Source organism: Pleurodeles waltl, chromosome 4_2, assembly GCF_031143425.1.
Source record: "Pleurodeles waltl isolate 20211129_DDA chromosome 4_2, aPleWal1.hap1.20221129, whole genome shotgun sequence".
NCBI lineage: Eukaryota > Metazoa > Chordata > Amphibia > Caudata > Salamandridae > Pleurodeles > Pleurodeles waltl.
This window is the reverse complement of record NC_090443.1, coordinates 608,537,352-608,553,728: the sequence shown is the minus strand read 5'-3', so window position 1 is coordinate 608,553,728 and position 16,377 is coordinate 608,537,352. Positions and strand designations below refer to the sequence as shown.

General features: G+C 42.1%; 1 protein-coding gene across 3 annotated transcripts in view; it reads right to left on the bottom strand.

Annotated features, from left to right (window-relative positions):
* Positions 1–16,377, bottom strand: part of TRMT13 (tRNA methyltransferase 13 homolog) — a 108,770-nt gene that overhangs the window by 34,218 nt on the left and 58,175 nt on the right. For all 3 annotated transcript variants that reach the window (XM_069232166.1, XM_069232165.1, XM_069232167.1), the window contains 2 exons: positions 8,586–8,658; positions 5,970–6,044 (listed from right to left, as the gene is read on the bottom strand). In XM_069232166.1, coding sequence (XP_069088267.1) covers positions 5,970–6,044; positions 8,586–8,658 — 148 coding nt within the window. The remainder of the gene's footprint in view (positions 1–5,969; positions 6,045–8,585; positions 8,659–16,377) is intronic.

The window sequence follows — 16,377 nt, the reverse complement described above, 5'->3', positions numbered from 1 at the left end:
CGTCATGATTGTGAAGGAGACACACAAAATGAAAAAGAAGTCTGCTCGCAATCAAAGTTATCAGCAAAAGGCCAATTATCCACGTAACAAGGCCGATGGCCAAAGCGGTGATAAAACCGCCCTAAGGAGGGACAAACGTAAAGCAGTTACCAACTAAAAGAAAGACCTTAAGAAAGGCAAGCCCACAAATGAGTGATAGTTATTGGAGTGCAGTGGGTGTAGTTAAAAGCCCATATACATACTAACATGTTGGAAAAGCTGCGCTTGAGCACTGCTATGCTCGACCTAAAAATATAATTTGGGACGGATTAGCGGGTGAAAGGAAAAAGTGAGTTCGAGTAAAGATGGAGAGGACAAGTGGTGTAGTAATCGTGTCATGGGCCCTGGAGTAAGAAAGGAAAATGGTTGACTGAAATTTCGGTAGGAAAATACAGCAGTAATTAGAGCTGAGTGAGGACCCGTAGGTCTCTGGGCCCTAGTGCCACTGTACCTATTGCTTCCTTGATGATAAATCCTCAGGAGAGAAAGCAGATGGGACAGGAAAAGGGAAGTGAAAGGAATACAACAGACAAAAGGAAGAAAAAGAAGGGGTCACGAAGAAATAAAAGAAAGAAGGGAAAGAAAGAACGAGAAAATGAAAACACAACTAAGAAGAAATACAGCAAATGTGAGAGACAAAAGAAAAAAGAGAAGGACTCTAGTGAACGAAAGATAAAGAGGAAAAAAATAATGAAAGAAGTGTGAAAAGAAAGAGAAAAATAAACATTAGAAAACAAGGAGAGATGGAGAGAGAAACAAGCAGCGAAAGAACCAGGGCATGTACTGACATTTCCCACAGACACAGAATGGGAAAACCACTTTGACACTGAGTCCTGACAAGTAACATACAGACGGGAAAAAGAGGGATTTATAGTAAAACGTGAATTGACAGATAAAGATAAGAAAAACACCAGACAAAGGAAGGAAGACAGATCTAAAACAAAAAGTGAAAGGACGCATACCGAGTCAAAGGAAAGAGCAAATAAAAAAGAAACAATGAAGGGAAGAGAAAAAAATAGTGAGAGAATGAACGCTTGGTAAAGAAAAAAGAGAAGAACAAAACAATAAAAGAAATACGTTTTTGCAAATTTGAAAGAAGGGGTAGCAAGAGGAAGAGAGAAATAGAAAAAGGGAGAGGATTAGAAATAAACAGTTGAAAGAAAGAGCAAAACTGTTAATGTGTGGATTTTAAAAGCCGGGAAGAGAAAAGTTGGGGAGAAAGAAAACATTGAGAGTAAACAGAGTAAAGGAAAGTATGGGTGAAATAAGCCCTAACAAATAAAGATGACAGCTAAGAATAGATTTAATTGGCTCCCCACGTCCTCAAACACAAGTAAGAGTGTGGAACAGCAGGGGGCACTGCAGAACAGCAGGAGGTGCATTAGCATTGTTGTATGGGAACCCCAATAGAGCAATATTGGGGTGCTTCAGATCAGGATTGGAAGTATAGACAATGCTGGAATAACAGAAGGCAGCGGGTGAGGAATGAGAAACGGAGCACTGTGTAATTCCTGGTATTGAAATAACGTGGTGCTGCAGGTTAGGGTTGAGGTGCACTGACAGGTGTATGTGGGCTGCAGTACTGGAATAGTAATGGGCACACAATGTCAGAGTGAGGTATATTAATGGAGCTATGTGTGAAACCCAGTATTGGTGTGCCAGTGTTGCCGAATGTTAGCCTGGAGGTCCCCAGGTGAATCTGCAAGTGGGGTTCAGCATGGGAGTGGCATTGCCTCTGAACAACATAAACAATGAGTCCTGAAGGGCTACTGTGTGAGCCATAGTACTGAGAAGAAATGTGCACCGAATGTTAGAATTGATGGATTCTGGTGGAGCTGTGGTGGTTCCCATCAACAGTTGCATTGGATGTTAGTCTTGAAGTGCACTGGCTGAGCTGTGTTTTTCTCTTTTGGGCCCAGTACTGGCTTGGAAGTGGGACTGAATATTAGAATTAAGGTGCTGTAATGAAACTGTATGTGAGCGGGGTTCCAGTATAGGAAAGGAAGGGACCTTGCCGGGGTAGAATTGATGTGCAGTGATGGAGCTGTGCCTGAGGTCCCAGTATTGGTACAGCAGAGTGTACTGACTGTAAGAACTGAGGTGCTCTGGCAGTCAGCGTGTGTGGGGTCCTGGCATGGGCACAGATGAGGGCTTGGAGTGTGTGAACTGAGGTGCACTGATGGAGCTGCGCCCAGGGTCTTGGTACTGGAACAGCAGTGTGTACTGACTGTAAGAACTGAGGTGCTCTGGCCGGCAACATGTATGGGGATATGCACAGCTGAGGGGCTTGGAGTTTGTGAACTGAGGTGCACTGATGGAGCTGCGACTGAGGTCCCAGTACTAGAACAGCAGTGTGAACTGACTGTAAGAACTGAGGTGCTCAGGCAGACAGCGTGTATTGGGTTCTGGCATGGCTGAGGGGCTTGGAGTGCTTGAACTGAAGTGCACTGATGGTGCTGCGCGTGAGGTCCCAGTACTGGAACAGCACTGTGTACTGATGTAAGAACTGAGGTGCTCTGGCAGACACCGTGTGGGGCTCTGGCACTGGCACAGCTGAGGGTTTGGAGTGTGTGAACTGCGGTGCACTAAGGGAGCTGCGAATTGGATCCCAGTATGAAGCAGAAGTGAGCACTGTCTCTACGTATTGAGGAGCCCTGGTAGAGCTGGGTCAGGGGTACAGGCAATGGAACAGCATTGGGCACGGAGTGCTTGGAGGGGGGTGCTCTGGTTGAGCTCCATGTGGGTTGCAGAGCTGAAAAAGCAGGGACACCATACAAAGGTTTCCTAGGTGACATAAGGTTACATCTAGGTGCGGGGCTTCTGGATGGGAGAACGTTCCTGTATGATTGTTGGGACTAAAGTGGGGGTAGCAGGTTAATTTATAATGCCAATGAATTGCTTAATTGGGAAAGGTCAGGCACATCTGACTAAAAAAGCAGGAAATCTCAAGCAGTCACAGTTTACTCCAAAGACCATAAAAACAATTTTGTGGTGAGCAGATAACACTCTAATTGTGTTGCTGACCATGATGTAATAAGCCCCGGGTGGCTAGGCTATAAGCAATTAAAAGCAATCCTCCCTTGCTCTCACCACCATAGACCACAGGCAGGCAGACAAAATGTGACCAAGATAAAAGCCTGAATGATAGCCTTGTTTACAGCGAAGCTTAGAAACTGGGGTGCTCTGGTAGACAGCGTGTGTGGGTTCCTGGCACTGGAATGGCTAGGGCTTGGAGTGTGTGAACTGAGGTGCAATGATGGCCCTGCACCAGAGGTCCCAGTACTGGAGCAGGAGAGTGTACTGACTGAAAGAACTGAGGTGCTCTGGCAGACAGGGTATGTGGGGTTCCTGGCACTGGCACAGCTGAGGGCTTGGAGTGTGTGAACTGAGGTGCACTGATGGAGCTGCGCCCGAGGTCCCAGTAAGGGAGCAGCAGAGTGTCCTGACTGGAAGAACTGAGGTGCTCTGGCAGACAGCATGTGTGGGCTTCCTGGCACTGGCACATCTGAGGCTGACGGCTTTGAGTGTGTGTACTGAAGTGCACTGATGGAGTTGTGCCCGAGGTCCCAGTACTGGAGCAGGAGAGTGTACTGACTTGAAGAACTGAGGTGCTTTGGCAGACAGGGTGTGTGGGGTTCCTGGAATTCGCATGGCTGAGGGCTTGGAGTGTGTGAATTGAATCCACTGATGAAGCTGCACCATAGGTCCCAGTACTGGAGCAATAGAGTGTTCTGACTGGAAGAACTGAGGTGCTCTGGCAGTCAGCGTGTGTGGGGTTCCTGGCATTGTCACAGCTGAGGGCTTGGAGTGTGTGAACTGACGTGCACTGATGGAGCTGCGCCCGAGGTCCCGGTAAGCGAGCAGCAGTGTCCTGACTGGAAGAACTGAGGTGCTCTGGCAGACAGCATGTGTGGGGTTCTGGTGCGGGCACAGCTGAGGGCTTGGAGTGTGTAAACTCAAGTGCACTGATGGAGCTGCACCCAAGGTCCCAGTACTGGAGCAGCAGAGTGTACTGACTGGAAGAACTGAGGTGGTCTGGCAGACAGCATATGTGGGCTTCCTGGCACTGGCACAGCTGAGGGATTGGAGTGTGTGAACTGAGGTGCACTAATGGAGCTGCTCCCGAAGTCCCAGTACTGGAGAAATAGTGTGTACTGACTGGAAGAACTGAGGTGCTCTGGTAGTCAGCGTGTGTGGGGTTCCTGGTACTGGCACAGCTGAGGGCTTGGAGTGTGTGAACTGAGGTGCACTGATGGAGCTGCGCCAGAGGTTCCAGTAATGGAGCAGCAGAGTGTACTGACTGCCAGAACTGAGGTGCTCTGGCAGACAGCATGTGTGGGGTTCTGGTGCGGGCACAGCTGAGGTCTTGGAGTGTGTGAACTGAAGTGCACTGATGGAGTTGCTCCTGAGGTCCCAGTACTGGAGCAATAGAGTGTACTGATTGGAAGAACTGAGGTGCTCTGGCAGTCAGCATATGTGGGGTTCCTGGCACTGGCACAGGCACAGCTGAGGTTGAGGGCTTGGGGTGTGGGAACTAAGGTGCTCTGATGGAGCTGCACCCAAGGTCCCAGTACTCGAGCAGCAGAGTATACTGACTGGAAGAACTGAGGTGCTTTGGCAGACAGCATGTGTGGGGTTCTGGCACAGCAGAGGGCTTGAAGTGTATGAATTGAGATGCACTGATGGAGCTGCACTCGAGGTCCCAGGCCTGGAGCAGCAGAGTGTACTGATTGGAAGAACTGAGGTGCTCTGGCAGACAGCATGTGTGGGCTTCCTGGCACTGCCATGGCTGAGGGTTTAGAGTGTGTAAACTGAGGTGCACTGATGGAGCTGCACCCGAGGTCCCGGTACAGGAGCAGCAAAGTGTACTGACTGGAAGAACTGAGACGCTTTGGCAGACAGCATGTGTGGAGTTCCTGGCACTAGCACGTCTGAGAGCTTGGAATGTGTGAACTAAGGTGCATTGATGGAGCTGCGCCAGGGATCCCAGTACTGGAGCAGCAGAGTGTACTCACTGGAAGAACTGAGGTGCTCTGGCAGACAGCATGTGTGGAGTTCTGGAACAGCAGAAGGCTTGGAGTGTGTAAACTGAGATGCACTGATGGAGCTGCGCCCACGGTCCCAGTACTGGAGCAGCAGAGTGTACTGATTGGAAGAACTGAGGTGCTCTGGCAGACAGAGTGTGGGCTTCCTGGGACTGACACAGCTGAGCCTTGTAGTGTGTGAGCTGAGGTGCACTGATGGAGCTACGCCTGAGGTCCCATTACTGGAGCATCAGAGTGTACAGACTGCCAGAACTGAGGTGCTCTGGCAGACAGCAGGGAAAGAGTCAGGCAGCTGAGAGAGAGTCAGGCAGCTGAGAGAGGGAGCAGAGAGCCCACAGAGACCCAATGTGACCAAGATAACAGCCAGATTTATAGCCTTGTTTACAGATAAGTTCAGAGCAAGAATGAAAAAGGAAGCTTCCCTGGACAGGAGCAGGAAACAAAGTAAAAAAGAAAGTCCCCAATAAACCAAATAAACAGCTCAAAGTGTAATTATACAGTGGCTGGTCCCTGCTCCCACACAGAAGAAGGAGGGACAAAGAGGCAAGATTGACCACTAGCAAGCAAGGATTTTTAAATGACACTGAAACTAACAAATGAAATAGCTGGAAGCCCACAGAAGTAGTATACGTAAAAGTATACAAGAGGTCGTACGCTTAAGCTCGACCTAAAAAACACAAAACGTCCCGCAAAATCAACTCTACTAGATTATCATGTTGCATGCCACGCCACTCGTCATCTATTGTTGTGGCTCATCTACATGGCATTTGGCTTCCTCTGAAAAACAAGTTCTGCAATTTTGATCTTTTCAGTTCCTATTTACAAACATCACTTCTATGGGCATTACTACATAATAATCCAATCAGAACAATTAAGCTGTCATACCTGTTGCAGCACCGCATAAATGTTTACCAATTCCCACCACCTGAAGGTTTTTCTGAATAAGTAATGGGACCTTACCTGAAAGAAATGTGAGGGGGTTACTGCAGTTTATAGCACACTATAACTCAGGACATTAAATTAAACAGCACTAACATTGATGATGTGGGAAATAAATATGTGTATGTAGATGCCAAAGACACACTTTTCATATACAAGCAGCAATCTAAAAAAATCCCCCAAAAGACTTTTAAAAAAACCGATATTGACAAAGATGTTAGGTTAGCCTTTCTATATTGAACTGTTTTTAATACTGGCAGAGAATACAGCACGGCCAGCAGCAGTGCAATCTTACATCACATGCAAAGAACAGATAAATTATGGACAGCAACCATTCCACCAGTTCAGATCCAAAATAGCTAAGCAGGTGTTTTCTTGCTTTGCCCCAGTTCTATGAAAATCTTTATCCAAAGATATCAAATGTGTCCAAGGACATCAGACTCAAAGTCACTTCTTTACCTTTCATAAAAGAAATAAAAATTCACTTATTCTGAACATTTCGGCAGACCGCTTAATAATAACTAACTTACCTCACAACACTCTCTGTTCCTACATTATTCAGTTATCGAAAATAGGTTTTTCGTTTGGAAATATGTGAAGCACTATGTTCTGCTACACTGCGCTCTGAAACTACTTTAATAATTAAATATGAAAAAGTCCTCGCTTTGCCCTCCACCACTGTCACCAGCATAGATACTATTGACAAATGTTAAACAGTTTTTGTTTCTCCTTAGATGTTTCTGCTATGGAGACACTGAATTTATTGTTCCCAGAGCAACACAATGTTACCCTTTGCCCATCCTCTACAATGAGATCAACAAACCATCAGATTTCAGGACTCAAACCTAAATTCTCAATCTCAAACGTCTGTAAATCAGATGCTTTCCTATGATCTCTTTGCAATGGCTAAAGCTGCTTAATTTAGTAATGTAACCACATTCACACATTCCTGATTAGTAACACTAGTGTCTTTCAAAAGCTTGTCCCAAATACAAACACCAGCAGAGCTACCTTTGAGTGTGCAGAGCCTTAGATAAGACCATGCCACTCCAATGAATTCCAATGCTTGTATAGGTAACCCAATTTCAGAATTATCTACTTTTACAAGATAAGTGTGAGCTGGGTGTAGTCAGACAAACTCAGTAACTCTTCAGCAGCAAATGGTGCATTAATCAAGTCAAGGGTTACATACAAACATTACTTTACATAGGTCCCACTGCTAGGATAACCTTAATGGGTACATATACAGTTTAAACTCTGTAACTATGCTTTGGCGCCTGGATCCTTTTCTAAGATACACAACCAAATTGAACAACACTAAGCCTCCGGTAACTTCTGAAGTTCATATATCTTGTTTGCTCATGCCATGTTAGTGATTGTTCATCAAACACCTCCTTCAAAGTCACGGTTAATGGGTCTTTATATCTCATTTGATGGTAACTACTATGCTTCCAAAAGACTAACAAAATCAGCAGCTCTCTTGCCTTTGCTATAATCAACCAACAATGTGCATAGTTTGTGTTACTTTTAGCCTTCTGCTTCCGATAGACATACAATTCTAAATGTGTTTATGTCAGGGTTACGGTCAACATTTACCAAAATTTGGAGGAATAACTCAAACAACTTTAAAACTGTTTCCTGCAAGCATTGTGCCAATACAAAAGATCATAGTGCTCTAGTACATAGGTTGTAATCATTTGTACGTAATCTGGAAGCCACAGGCACCCTTCAATATTTAGAGGTTCATAAAAGTAATGTTACGAGTGGGGTATTTTTAGCATCTATTTGAAACTATGGAAACTGATAAGTTTACACCTCCATGTTGCAAAGAGGAGTTGCGAGTTATTGCATTACCTATGTGATGGTATTTCCTTGAGCTTACACAGTTAAATGAGTGTTGCAAATATCTGCTTTTATCAGAAGTGCTTTATATAGACAAACTCTCCACATAGCTAACAAAGCCAGCCATCTCTGGCATTTCAAATACAGTCACTCACTGAGAAGATTATCGTTTCTCCACACAGGTTCATTCTAAATCCATTGATAAATCTCCCTGTAATATGCCAACACAGTAACATTGTCAGCACACAATACTACTGCCCTGTTTATGGTCACAGGGCATGCAGTTTGAAGAACAAAATACGTTACATCGTGTACCTCTTGCTTTAACACATTTTTACTCTATGTCGCCACAGCCTTTTTACTGCTAGAAACCTATAAGTTCCTTTACATTATTTGTTGTGGTTCCACTGCAATCTCAAAACACATGGCAATAGGAAAAATCTACAGGGACCTGATTCTGGCACACTTTTTTTAAATATAGCACCCCTCTTAATTTTGCAGTAAGGGATTTAAAGAGCCACAGTTTCCCCAAGATTGGTGTTAAATGTTATGTATGCTTTTTAAGACAGCTAAATACAGTGTGCAATGTAGCATGTAATCAATAAGCCCCAAAGTGGAAAAACATGTCTTCACTTCGAAAATCTTAGTTTTGAACATGACCATAAGCAATTCAGGTGGGGTAATGGAAAAGGGGGAAGTTGTAAAGTACGGTCAACTTACTTAAACATAAGTGTTGAATATCAATGTGAAGCCTTTCAAATAAAGAGTTTTGTTTTCTGTGCTTTCCATCAACCTACAAAACAAACATAATGCACACAGGACAATTTAGGGCCTTCTGACTGCAGCAAATGCATCAGAAATGCTAGAAATTTAATGATGAGAACGTGAGAATCAACCATGCAGGTTTTCTTGAGCTATCTATTGTAACAGTGTAAATTTTAAAAATGAGGTATATTCGCTCAAAATTAATTAAAGCATTAACACATGCTCTTGACATCTAATCTGGCCTTTAGTTGACAAGTTTAAAACAGTGAGAGAAGGAACTTAGCAAACTGTATAACCCTAAGAACATTGCAATTTCGATGTACGAAAAGAGGTGGATCCTTTATTGGACTCAATTAAACTCATGTTACAGAGTACTTAACTTCCATCGGACCTAGAAGGTATCTCACAGTGGCCCATTAAAAAAATCACACATAAGTATAGGAATACCAAACGTAGGTATTAAACAATTTAAGAAGATATCAATAATGATAAAGTGAAGCATTATCAGAAAACATCAAGTGAGATGTTGTGGTCTGTGTCATATATGGTGAGGATGGTGTAAAAACGAAAATAGCAAACATGAAACTAATACCTGGCAGTTTCTAATATCAAACAGGGATAGGACTTTGTTCATTCTCTCTACCAAACCATTGGTTTGTGGATGACAAAATGAACTCTTAAGATGTTTTAGACCCGACTCTTGTTAAAAATTCTCCATTTCAGCATTCACAAACAAATGTCCCTCGAGACTAACATGGCATTACCAGCCATGACTAGAGACACAAAACCTACTTCCGCCCATTTACTGTGATAGTCCATCAACTTAAATGCATAAGGTTGACAATGTGTTTAAAAAATTGAAAGGCCCAACCATGTTGATATCCACTTTCATCCATGGTCCATCCAGGAACTGAATGGGTTGTAACTGTGGTGTAATCACCTTAAAACCCTTCTCGGCCTTGCTGCATACGCATCCACCACCGCAACTATATGTTTGTCCATTGATGGCCACGAGTAATGAACTCTAACTCTCCCCTTCGTCATGGTGAAACCTAAATGCCCCTCATGGGAAAAATTTATCAACTGAGAACGGATGGTCCAAGGAGGAACACACTTCTCGCCCCTCGATGGAAAGTTAATCTGCAATTTTGCAAAAAGGCTGCACTTCTGAACACACACTGTTTTCCTTTGGTGAGCCATTCACAATGGAACAAAGAAAATTGTCATCTTCAGGATCTATTTCTTATGGCTCAGAGAAGGGTAGTCTGAACAGTAAGTCCACAGTAACTGACATTTCCTGGTATTTGTACACAACATCAAAATGATAACATAACAGTTTAGTTGTAAGTCGAGCTATCCATGGTGTATTTGACCTTTTCCCTGCTCAGAACGTAAATATGCTGCTTGTGATAAGTCTAGAGGACAAACTTCCTACCCTAGACATAACATATGAATTTTCCAATAGCCTAGTAACAGGCCAATAACTCCTTTTTATGACAAAATAGTTCAGATCTGTTTCAAGTACAGCCGGTAGTAAAATGGCCATTTGCTGGTCAATAAAGCAACCAGCCCATATTTACTAGCATCCATTCTAATGGTGCAAGGAATACTAGGATCGGATGAACTCAATGCCCTTGCATTTATAATTTCTGTCTCAACCACATTAAACGTTTGCTGACAGCTGTCATCCCAAAGAAACAGTACATTTGAATTAGCATAATTGTGAGATTTTTTATCTTTGTTGCATATCCACGAATGAACCTATAGTGAAAAGACAAAAGAGTGTACTTTATCTTTGTTTCTAGGGTTTTGACATTCCACAACAGCTTTGACCAAACAAGGCCTTTGCCGGGATTCCTCTACAGAAATACTCTGACCCAGGAACTAAGGGCCATATGTACGAAGACATTTTCCCACAGACATAGAATGGGTAAAATCCTTTGATACATCTGGCCCCTAATCTCTCTTTTCCAAAATTCACATTTCTCTTTCTTCACAACCACACCCTTTTCAGCAAAAGTCTGGAGAACTGATTTGAGTACCTTTTCATGTTCTTCCAACTGCCTGGCCCAGACTAACATATTACCCTGAAACACCAGGCACCCATGGACGTTTCCCAGCAACTGATGCATAATGCATTGAAAAACAGAGGTGGTGGATGCCAAGCCAAGTTAAAGGGCATTTGATAAAATTGGAATGTATCAAAAGGTGAACTGAATGCACTATAATGCCTGGAAGATTCTCCTAACACCACCTGATGATAGGCAGAGGTTATAGTTTTTGTAACAAGTCATTCATTCTTGATTTAATAGGTTCAATCAGACCTCTGTTCTACAGACTGGCAAGTCTTTTTTCTAGTTCATTCCTTATACTAAACGGCTCAGATCTGATCTTGTGCTTCACTAAGATAGCTCCCTGTTTTATCTTTATTTTTTTGTTTAAACCCTCATTAGACCAAGAGCCCACCATGTTATCAATACCACTTGGGGTATTGGTTTGAATATGTTTTATTTGCAAGGTATGGACTCCTAGAGATGGAAGATATGTGATAGCAAGTCATAACTCTTTGACTTTTGTGAGTTACCACTCCACTGCCAAGATACCTTGATATAAAAGGAAATCTTTTAATAATTTTTAATATTATTAATTTTATTATTAAAAATTACAATTACAGTAAATGTGGTTATATAAATTGATAATAATTATAATAGTAATTATTGTAATAGTATTTATATAGCGCTTGCTACCCCTGACGAGGTGTTGAAGTGCTTTTCGGTGACTAGCAGGCTACTCCGGAACCCAAAAGGAATTAGTGGTGGATTAGTATAGGTAAATATGAGTACAGTTTTAGTATTATTATGAGTTAATTTGAGCGGCTGATAAGTGAGTTTGTTAGTTGGATTGACTGGAGTAATGGAGGGGTGGAGGAGGGAAAAACCCAGAAGTGTTAATTGGGAGTTTATAGTAATAGGATTTATGCTTGGGATGAGTAAAGGGGGGGATGGAGGAGGGAAGAGTCTGTGGAAAGGGTTAGGGAGATTAGGGAAGAGAAGGGAAGAGCTTAGGCACGGTTATTTAGGAGATGAAAGTAGTAGAGTGGATTTGGGATGAGTCAGAGTGGGAAGAAAGGATAGATTGATAGAGACATGACATATGGTGATGGGTAGACAAAGTGTGATATATAATGAGAGCTGGGATTCATAAGTATGTATGATTATATTAAGTACACAGAGTAAAATTTATACATTTTTAAATTAATTTCTTTTTCTAGAGATGGTGGTGGATGACCGTGCAGCATCATGAAGAAGACTGAAACAAACACATCCTATCCCTCTGAGCCCCAGTGCATAATTTATTTATGGTTAAATGTCGAAAATAGAGTTAAGCTGACAAGTCCGCAGGACTACTCATCATGGAAAACTTTGTTTGAGGCAGCTCAAGTAAGGAATCACATTTCACCGTTAGACATTGTGAGAAACGTGGAAAGCAACAGGATTCCCCAAGTATTTTACCACAGGAAGTGCAGGAGCCTGCTTACGAAGAAGAGAGATTTACAGACTACTAAGCGAAAAGCTGAAGCAAGTGTCAGTGATGATGCTGCAACAAGTAAGGGCACGAGTAAACACGTAAACTGAAGAGCATCATTAAAGTTAAACGTGTATGCTGAAGAATGTATTTTTTGTGGAAAGATAAAATGCTACAAAGGAACATCATGCTATGAGAAATTAATTAAGGCCACAGGATTTATAGTTTACAAAAGGCTTTGAGAGTGTGCAACCGTTAATTATGATTCAAAGATCTTAGCAATTTGTAGTAGGGACATAGTGGCTGCAGAAGCCCATTATCATGCATCTTGTTATAGGAACTATGCAAGTGTTAAAGCAAAGGAGGAAGATAATGCATCTAATATTCAAACCGATGATCACTACAAAAATATGAGAGATGAAGAATATGATAAACTATTTCAAAACATTAGAACTGTGATTATTCCTAACAAAGAGTTAATACGTGTGACAACTCTCACTGAAAGGCTTGTAATACTCATGACACCCAGAGGAATACAGGGAATAGATTAATCAAGCAAGAAGCATATTAGAATAAATTTTCTCAGGGTTCAGTGTCGGCCTCCACATATTCCCAGACAACCAAGGAAAATTATTGTCCCAACCTGATAGTGTTATGCTACATGATGTTGTAAGAGAAAACCAGAGTTTGAAAAGTGAATTATCAGTGTTAAAGGTTAAGGCAACAGGCATGAACAAAAGCACTGATCAAACATCATCACACATAAGAACAATGATTAGAACAAACTCAACATCAACACCATGGCCATATCATCCATCAGACGTTAATAAAGTTTAATTTACAGTGCCTGATTACCTCAAACGGTTCCTATTAGGACTTCTGACTGGATATCCAGAAAACACAAAGCCGTCCGTAAGGGCTGCCTTACTTATGCAAACATTCAGTCAGGATATTATATTTACAGTCACAAATGGCCGGCAGAAACCCCTCCAAGCAATTGTTGCTTGAAGAAAATGATACAAACTTGTGTCTTCAGAAACTTGCTGCTACCTTAAATGAGCAAATTGTTCTTCCAGCCGACATTCAGCCTCATGTCTTCACTAACTTAGCATGAGATAAAATTGATAGGCTGGATAAGACTCTTACTGGTAAGGGGATAACTCATATAGTCAGTGTGGCATAACTGTACAGCCCAAGTTGTTTGGATCACACCCTGTTAAAGCTCCTCTCCCAAGCATTGAGAAACAAAAGCAAAGAACACGGACCACCCCAAATATTGAAAAAAATTTCATGTATGTTTCAAGTGAACGAGATGGGCATCAGCCATTGAAGACAAGTACAGAAGTCATGCTGGAATGTGTTGCCCAATTGAAGCTTGCTGTAGTGAAATATGTGTTTTTGACCACTGACTTTGTATTGCACCACTTTGCACCTGGATTAGTTGTCCAGTGTTCACCAGTTACAGACTACATTTTGTATTCAGTTTAGCTGAATATTGACTTTATCATAGCATTAGACACGGTCATGTTAAAAGTTGATCGTATTTTTCCACATTGTAAACTGTGCTTGTTTTCGTGCTCTTTCTCACCGAAGAGCTAGGACATAATATGGAGGAGTTAGGCAGTCAGCATGATAAGGACAGCAGGGAACGGCTTAGGCTTGGGAGAGACAATTTGGGAAACTGGCCAGTTCCAACCTGTTTCTTTCAACTCTGACCTAAATTAGCCAGAAAGTTTGAATTGCTAAATGAGGGGGTTTTCCAGAAAGCTCCTTCTGGTTTTTTAAGGTATATAAGACCCAGTGCAACAGCGAGAGAGTGGACTGGCCTCAATCAGGATTCTTGACGTCAGATGCCTGATATCTGTCCCTTGAGGGTGGTTATCTCTTTCTCTTTTGCAGTCAAATGGGGTCATCGTCTTGCTGGCATGAGAAAGATGAAGAGCTTGGCAGGCCCTACGGTGATTAATTTTTACTTCATTATTTGCTTTGCATAATATAATTATAAATACACAAATTTGCTGTGTACATTGCAGTTGAGAATCATTTTGGTATAATTCCTTTCATCGTTGTGACGATTTTTAAACGTGTGCTTTCAACATGCTAAACTCCTTTTTAGAAACCCCATGGTGAAATAATAATAAATGTCTTCTTTGAACTAAAAAGTACATTCTAGAGATTTTTGTCAGCTCTGTCATTAGTGAAAGCAAAACACTTGCACAAAATAAGAGCATAATCTGGGTTGTTACAAGACACGAAGCGAGTCTCGCACAGATACCAAGTTGGACAGGATTTAACATCAGTACTAGATACCTAGTTAGTGCATTAAAGGATTCCATTGGCTTCTTGCCCTCCATTAAAGCCCCTGCAACTGAGTAGACAATTGTTTCAGAAATTTTGAAACAGTCAGAGCTGATAAGGGAATCACTGCATTTGGTGAAAATTGCAGTGGTCATGGATCAAGCTCTGTACGCACAAGCAACTAAGACTGTGTGGAAGCATAAAGCAACGTACGACAGAATCATTCTTCGAATGGGCACCTTTTACACCATTTGCAATGTCATGTCCATTCTTGGAGAATGCTTTAAAGATGCTGGCCTTCGAGACCTTTGCATTGAAGCAGATATTAAAGCAGAAGGATCATTATCATCAGTACTAGAAGGTCATGTGTACAATAGTGCAGTTTGAGTACACAAATGTGTTTACGGAGCTATGTTGAGACTGGCTTGGTTGGAATGTATGCCCTGGTTGGAGAAGAATTATGAACAGAACATTCAGGTAGTGTGATCCTTTATTGGGATGTTAATGACTTTGCAAAAGACCGGTGCCAACAGAGATTAGATGACCTATTGCAGAATGATGCCTTTGCAGAAGAAAAACAGCTTAGGGATGTATTTCCGGAACATCTTTGTCATGACAATGGAGATCTCGCTGCATTTTGGATGTAGTATGTGTATATTGTTGAAAATGTCTTGCTGGCTCTGCTGCTTGCAGTGACATATCCAGCGATACACCACAAATTCATCAACGGATGCTTTCAGTTCAACTGTCACATGTTAATCCATTTGGACAAATTCCAGTCGATCAAGCAATAGAGGTAATAGTCAACAAAGACACATAGAAGCTGGGTGGTACAACAAGGTTCAACCTCAAGGCAGGTGCTGTGAAAAGATGTTATATGATGGCTGAACACAGAAGTGCCTTTTTGGGTCAGATAAGGTAAATAGTTTGTAACATCAGATAAAATCTTACTCATGTAGACCTACATAAGTCACGAACTGAAAAAGGTGAATATACTGTTAAGAGAGTGGTTAGTCTGGTTCTAAGCTGGATAAACCCATTTGTTGGGCCACATGATCTCATTAGTCTCTCCACAGCAAAAAAGGCATCACATGGCACAGTATCCGACATAATGAAGGTGCATGAAATCAGTGAATAGTGCTATGCAGACTTCCAACTTGAGCGACTTCAGAATAATCCACCTATTAAGAAGCTTCATGACCCAATGAAAATGAACAAACTAAAAACCTTCATTAACATGTCCAAGAAGAAGGCAGTGAACAGCAATGGCAGGACAATCATCATGAAATCAGACAAAGCACTATTTGGTTGAATCACTGTGACAGCACAGAATCAGAACCTTCAAAGGACGGATATACTCTTTCACCCTTTAGGACCTTTACCATGGGCTTCAGCAAATCCAGAAGGTCTGTTGCGAAAGACAAACAAAGCAGATTTGCAACTTACTTGCAGAAAAACGTAACCCCTGCTAATTCAGCCATGCTGACTGATGGCATGGTTCTTGTACAGTGAGTAAAAGGAAAGGAATCAAACTTTGGTGAGGTGGCTAGGTCTGTCTTGTCCATGGCTTTGCGGGAGGGAAATAGAAGTCAAAGAATCAATGTTGTGTTTGATATGTACAATGAGACGTCTGTTAAGAACAGACAAAAGGACAGCGGGGAAGAACCCTGGCACCAGTTACAGTGCGTCTCATCTTCCCAGTGGAGGAAATTCCTAAGCAAAGTAAGGAATAAAACACCTTTCATCTCATTGGAGGAATGGAGGAAACCAGAGTATTTTGTAAAACTTGAGAATAAAACACTGTTCACAAACTGTGAAGATAAATGCTACAAAATCACATCTGAAGGGAGACACCAAGTACCTGATCTCAACAGTACACACAAAAAAGAAGATGGTCATTTGTGGCTGCATACGCTGCTAATGA